Source organism: Perkinsus marinus (genome assembly GCF_000006405.1).
Source record: "Perkinsus marinus ATCC 50983 genomic scaffold scf_1104296965964, whole genome shotgun sequence".
Classification (NCBI taxonomy): Eukaryota; Perkinsozoa; order Perkinsida; family Perkinsidae; genus Perkinsus; species Perkinsus marinus.
The window spans coordinates 4,850-11,726 of record NW_003204134.1 but is presented as its reverse complement, the minus strand read 5'-3'; the positions used below and the strand labels follow the sequence as shown (position 1 = coordinate 11,726).

General features: G+C 46.2%; 2 protein-coding genes across 2 annotated transcripts; both read right to left on the bottom strand.

The window, feature by feature from the left end:
- Nucleotides 1-4,169: 4,169 nt before the first annotated feature.
- On the bottom strand, nucleotides 4,170-4,952 carry Pmar_PMAR028480 (hypothetical protein; the record flags this gene model as incomplete). Its single annotated transcript, XM_002769337.1, has 1 exon — nucleotides 4,170-4,952. The coding sequence occupies one exon, from the start codon at nucleotides 4,950-4,952 to the stop codon at nucleotides 4,170-4,172; it is 783 nt and encodes a 260-aa protein (XP_002769383.1).
- Nucleotides 4,953-6,395: 1,443 nt separating this feature from the next.
- Pmar_PMAR028479 (hypothetical protein) lies at nucleotides 6,396-6,725 on the bottom strand (the record flags this gene model as incomplete). Its single annotated transcript, XM_002769336.1, has 1 exon — nucleotides 6,396-6,725. The coding sequence occupies one exon, from the start codon at nucleotides 6,723-6,725 to the stop codon at nucleotides 6,396-6,398; it is 330 nt and encodes a 109-aa protein (XP_002769382.1).
- Nucleotides 6,726-6,877: the final 152 nt, after the last annotated feature.

The window sequence follows — 6,877 nt, the reverse complement described above, 5'->3', positions numbered from 1 at the left end:
GTGCAACGGTTGCGAAAATGCTCTAGGTAATGCAATGCGGACGTTTGGCTATTTTGGCGGAAGACAGGAAGGTGAATGTGGTCCGCAATTCGCAAGCGCCCTTTCCGCATTATATCATTATCAGTATTACAATGTAACACACCCTTATGTAAGAAAATACGTAACCAGGCAGCATCTTACAGTAATGATTTCTTGCGTAGAACACCATCTGCTATCCTACGCTTGCCGATTAAAGGTTGTACAGCATTGCTCGAGCTCTGAATCAAAAATGTCGTTACCATGCTATAGTGACTGTAGTATGCAAGAACGGTGAACGTTTCATATCGGGAATAATGTTGAACTGGTGAACTGGCTTTTATAGCGATCAGAACGAACCATAACTGAACAATACCGGAAGCAAGAAATGGGAACCGCTCAAGGTGCACTTCACGAACGATACTTCAGCTTAGTGCCGCACTAACAGTGCGGCTGCTCATCCACGTAAAAGCTTCCCGTCGAAACTTTCCACTCGAAAGATAGTATCTTTAAGATACAGAAATCCAAAGGAAACACAACATACGTGAACTGATTCAGTTCAGAATTGCGAAGGCCCCACAGTGAACAAACAATGTCCTGACAAACGCTGTATCGTGTTTTTAAGCGGGATCTTTGCTCAACCGGCCATCTCATCGTAAAACTGTCAATCAGAAAAAGATTCCGGTACCCAATTCATGATCGTCGTTGTCCAAACCGTTCATCTCAGACGGGTTCCAAACTGAAGCCTAGAATTTTACTGATAAGAAGGACTAGAGACGTCCTGACTACTAGTCAGTGACTAGATATATTTTTGCACCATCCATGTTGCCAAAGTTCCGATGTCTTGGGTTTTGTCAGCACTGTTGACTCAACAATAACAAGTCATTGCAAAAGCGACTTCGGATGTCTTACATTGCAACAATTGCACAAACATAAATTGCAAAAGCACAGCGGTATTGCAAAAACCATTCTACCCGGGTGCACCCTCTATGTTAACACGGAGAACATTGTACTTAGTAGCTTCTGGCCATCCTAACAAGCCATAGGCTTCCCTCAACCTGGATATGAACTCCACAGTATCCTGGGTTTTGTCGCCTTTGAAGGGGTCGATGATCTTGTAACTGCAAATACCATTGGTCACGTTGAGGGATGGTTGGGGTAGACTAGGAGTGATGTCACCAGAAGAAACAGGGTGAGATAGGTACTGCACTTGAACAGAGCTGGTAGAACTCACACCAGCAGAAGGTGGATCCTCTCGGGGATCATCAGCTTGGGCCTCGTGAGCTGCTTCCTCCTCGGTAGCTAGCGCGTTAAACTCGTCAAAGGTTAAGAACTCGGAGTCACCTGTCTCCTCAGAGTGTTCAGTACTACCGAATCGGTAGCCCTGGGTCTGGGCACCATGTTGTACTATGACGCAACGTGGATGAATAGGGAGAAAGTTGAAAGTAGCAATGAGCAATGTAATCTATTTGATAATAGCTATTACACCTAAGTGCCGAGCGAGATCGTCTGGGCGGGCGCTAGTTTCTGTGCAGAAAGACTAAAGCTCAAGAACCCGAAAAACTGAATTCTTTTCAATTCTTTCTAGAAACAATCGAACTAGTATTTCTTCGTATTCTTTTCGAAAAACAAATAACTAGAAAAAAATAAAAAGAAATAATTAGGGAGAACCCGTAAATCGCATCATGCGATTTACGTAGTGTTCTTTTTCGCAGAAACGTGAAGCGCATCGCTCCGTGGGAGTTGAGCAAGATAAATGAAGGTCCATTGACGGGGCTAGTTCAAGGATGAATGCATTGTGATTTACTGTTAGATTGAAATGAGCGCGCCGAGCTCGGTACGGCCGAGCTCGGCGAGCTCGCTGAGCTCAGCTCGGAAACCTCCTCGTGGAAATTCAACTATAATGTTTATTGTTCTTCTAAGTCTTATGGAGGGCTTCTAGATTATCTCCATTTGATTGGCTTCACAACACCCTAGTTTATTGACCTTCGTGGTTGACGTAGACTACGTCACGTAGTGCTAGAGCTAGGATGTTGTATATAGGAGGTAAAGTTTAGAAGCGCCACGGGGTTAATAAACCGGTGGCAACCACCCAAACCTCCATATTCCTGAACATAGTATAGGTGGTTACAGCAAATCCATAAATATGGAGTTGAAACTTTCAAGAGAACTACAAGATCACTTTCAACTTGAAAGTGATCTTGTAGTTCTCTTCATAGTGGCTCACTTATAATATAGCAAAGGAGCAAATAGCAAGAAAGTGTCAGTTAGCTAGAATGTATGTTTCCTTTTGCTGTTGTGCTTGTCTGCAGGAACGCAGTGGTTGATATACACTGTATATTAGACAGAAGAGCAAAGCAGCAAATTCACTTTACAAATACGCAAATTCGCCGTATTTTATAACAGAAATTGCCCGAATAAATATCGTTTGCTAGTTTGTATTTCAAAAGATTGCTACAATATATAAAAGTGTCGGCTGTGTGTAGTGCTACGATGTAACAAAATAGAGCAAGTTTGCTCATAAAAGCGGCAAACCAGTAGACTGCTCCATCTACGATTGCGCAAACTGCTGCTTTACAGAGGAGTAATCTGCTGCTCAACGAATAAACAAGTCCGCAAGAGAGCAAATTCCTGCTTTGCCACTAGAGACTTCCGAAAAGGATGGAGCAAATTGTCACGCGTGGAATTGAAAATGAACGAATGTTGCGTGTGTGGGATGCTAAAGTTCCCACTTCGCAATTCTCTCCGCGTTCAGTTTTAGCCTGTATAGTTCTTCATCACTCCTACACAATCGATCCTAATTGCTCTAAGAAGACTTAGATACGGGTGCTGATGAATGGATATTCCACGTGCAGGATATCAGGTCCCTTCGTAGTGATACTTATCAAAAAGTAGACTCTCCGGCATGCTCCATGCCGTCATAGTGAGCCGTGGGATGAAGATTTCCATAATGCGTACCAGGTGGCAAGTGGCCACCTGGCAGGTGGGGGATCCTCAGTGAGGATTTCTCACTAACTCAGTGCTTCACTGCCAGACACTGAGGATATAAAGTGTTTCGTTTGGTAGGTTACACCATCACCACGTATCCTGTGAGCGTAGTGTAAGCGAACCAGCACCCATAATGGGGGACCCATCACTGTTACGTGTGGCACAAAGTTGTGCAGCACGCAACTCAAGCTTGTCTCCACTACTATAGTGAGAAGTTCACTTGGCCTGAGCTGTTACTTCCTGAGGTTTTGGGTGTGCCATGTTGCGATAAGTCAAGTATCATGAAGTATGGTGCTTGAATGTCTTCCTTGAGCCCTCGAGTGTTTGCAAGTCTTCACGACGCGCTCGAGATACAACCCACATACTCGATTCAAGTGACTCGAATCACCAGTGATGGTGTGGACTATTGCGTCGTAGTAAGACGTTAGCAGCTCGTAGTCAAGCCTGTTTTCTGTTTCCACTAGTTTGCGCGCAAGTTACAAGAGAGCAAATAGCCATAACATAAAAATAACGCAACGTTGTCACATAGCGGCAACTGCTAATTTGCATATTTCATGCAGGAACATCACACAAGAGCGAACCCTGAAAGATCCCGGACTAGATAATTACAAGGCAAAACATACGAAACAGCAAATGAGCACAATTTTACAGAATAAGGAAAACGTGCGAGAGCAGCACGTCTGGGCAAAAGTGCCAGCGTGTAAGAGATTCCTGGAGAAAGTAACAGTGGAGCAAAAAAGCGCTACTTGCTGCAGACAATTCGGAGTTCGCTACTTCCAACATTTGGTTGCTGAAATATATACTAGTGATATAGCTCATCCCTTATACTCCATGTATACTCCCGTCGGGCTGAACACAATCCCATTGTACCGGAAAGAGGAAACTTGTGGACCGAGTAGTTCGCAGACGAGAAACATCTGAGAACATGGCTGTGGTCGAGTCGAGGTGAGCTTGATGTAATGAGGGAGAACCAGGCTCTGGTAGAATCGTAGTGGATTGGATGTGAGGAAAGGGGAGTTTCTGATCGAATCAGCTTTATATAAAAGTCGCAGTTTCTGGACTCCAGAACCCCGAGGAGTTTCGCTCCAAGACGATCGGAGAATTGATCAGAAGCACAGACTTCGGGCAAAAAAAACTCATTGAAGGACCGTGATATACCATAGAAACTAACGGCATTGGTCGCGGACACAATAACCAGTAGCTTGCTCGTAGACACCCACAAACCCGAAGACCAGCCCTGCACCGAAGTGGCTATCAGTCGCAACATACCCGCAGAACTCGTCTAAACCCTTATCCTCATAGTTATCACATGCATACTTCACCTCGCCGATGGCGTACTTCAGCATCCTTGTTGATAGTTGTTCAAAACAAGTCTCAATTTTGGGGAAAGTTTCACATGGGCAGTAGTCGAGCTTGGTGAAGTCGATGAGTCGTCCGGGGACGATAGGATTGAAAAAAGCATTGTAGGCGTCCTTGGTCGGACACTGATTAGTGCCGATGCATGTAGAGGTTGCGAGTTGAAGAGCACGCGAGCGCACGAAGATGTAACCGTTCAAGATCTGATCGAGCGAGGCGATTCTCTTCTTGAGGTGAGCACAAAACTCGTAGGTGGGTAAGGAGTCAGCATTCCCGTCTCCCTCGCAAATCTCGGTGATCTGCTGGTAGAAATACGCGTTGATGGCCGTACTGTGAATAGTTTTGCATTTAGAACAGAACCGGTAGCGATCCCTTCCACTTGCAAGATCTCCGTCTCCGAGAACCTCATCCAGCTCACGACTATTGGGGTTAGGCGGTGGAGGAGCATCCATCAGGGCTTTGTCTATGAACTTGTGGACATCCGGATTACCAAGGAGAGCCGTGAAGTTTGCAACTAGATCGTCAGCGAAAGGATCAGCCTGGATGCTCAGGACACCGGCGATGGTTGCGAAGATATTCAGCAGACGAGTCATAGATGGTAGGGGTGAGTAAACTGAAGACGAGGACAAGCCAATGGAAAGTTGAAGAGAAGCTCTCGATCGGGTCTGATGGAGGCTTCCTCGCACGAATAACAAACTAAGTCGGGCTGCTTTGCGCGATGAGCAGCGTCACGTCACTCCTGAAGGAAGAGCGGGGCTCATGGAGACTGGCCTCGCGTGCGGTCGCAGCTAAATTAACGTAACGAAATGTACGGAGTTGCAGTTCCAATGGTGATAACTTATCAGTGATAAGACTCTCTCTCAGAATCCGCGGATGAGATGTTCCTTTGTCGAGATTCTCATGATCATGCGAGCGACGAGTCCGCTGTCATTTGTTAGAAATGTAGAGGAGAGTTGTAGGACATGACGGACTGAAACTCAATTCTCAAAACGTGAGGCGTGACAAGAGTGGGTGGCGCAACATTGGTGGCGCAACATTGGTGGCGCAACATTGGTGGCGCAACATTATGACGATGTATTCACCTACAATGAGACAACAACTGAGATATTATTCACAGAAATTTTCAAAGAGCATCAGCACTATCAGTTCGTTGGTGGTATCGCATGCACTTCCTGCTTTGAGCTCCCTCTACCGCGCTGATTCCCACTATAATACTCGCGTTCTCATGACTTGTCTACATTCATGATTATCAGCTCCCTCAACAGATGAATTGTTCCTTGCGAATTGAAACTCCCAATCCGGGAGAAAAGCTACTTGGAGCGCGCATCGCCACGAGCGGTCAATGGCTTGTAGATGTTCTCTACTCAACGATTCCTGTTGATGAGACTCTGCCATCGAGCCAACAGACTGCTAAGGAACGTTGGGAGTCCCAACTTGGGACGATTGGAATACGAGACAAGTCCCGCAAAGAGGATAATCCTCTTTACAGAATCATTCTGTAAAGCCTCTATACAGCACGAATAGAAACTGGATTTGAACTCCACACTGATCTATGATCTTAGATCATGAACCCAACACGCGAAGAAGCGCAAGATTCGGATTTCTACGACCAAATGAATGGTAATAGAGACCGTGTGACATAATCTTCTCACGGTGCCAGAATTCGCTGGAACGGGAGATGACCCAGTCTCTTTTTCGGCAAACATGACATCGATCGCTCCGCTGGCACGCATAGGTTAAGCGCCCATCGCTTAGTACATGATGTAAATCTTCCGACTCTTCAATGTCAACGTCGACGTCTGTCTCCCCTCCCACACTAGCCAACTCAGATCGGTCGTCGATCGGTGACTGAGCGTCACTCATACAAAGATGATATCAAGAACCCCTTGAAGCAAAAAGGATGTGCGTGCTAATCGTCAGACGAGAGAGATCGATCATGCAATCGACAGCGCGGAGTAAGAAATCTTGCACTCTCGATCATTCACAACATCTCGCCCCCTTTTTATTGCTACAGTACAGATATAGCAATAAAACCATTAAACACTATAAGCTTCATATTTACGTAGTCTCGAATCATGGATGATAGCTGACTTCTCACGGCTACCATCTGAACTGATTTCGTAGCATTGCTTACCGACACAACGAATAACGACATACGGGCCGGACGCCTTAGGGCCCAACTTCGAAGTAGGACGTCCATCGAAGAGAATCACCGTGTCACCAGCCTTCACCGGGTTGAGAGCATCCACCAGCGCCACTTTGCCTTTGAACCGCTCGGCGGCCTGGGCCCGCCGTCCCAGCCAAATCTCTTCGAAGATAACCAAAGCGTCATCGCGTTTACGGGCTCGAATCGCAGCTTCGGCCATAGCCTCCTTCTTCTTTGGGAAGCGGTCTGGCAGCTGTTTGTCCGAAATATTCTCCAAGGCCCCCAAGGAAGGCACCGAAGGATCAAACCCAAATACAAGCTTGTGGGCGACCCTTTAGTTAGTTCTCAGCTGGCCGAGAGCAGTTAGCAACC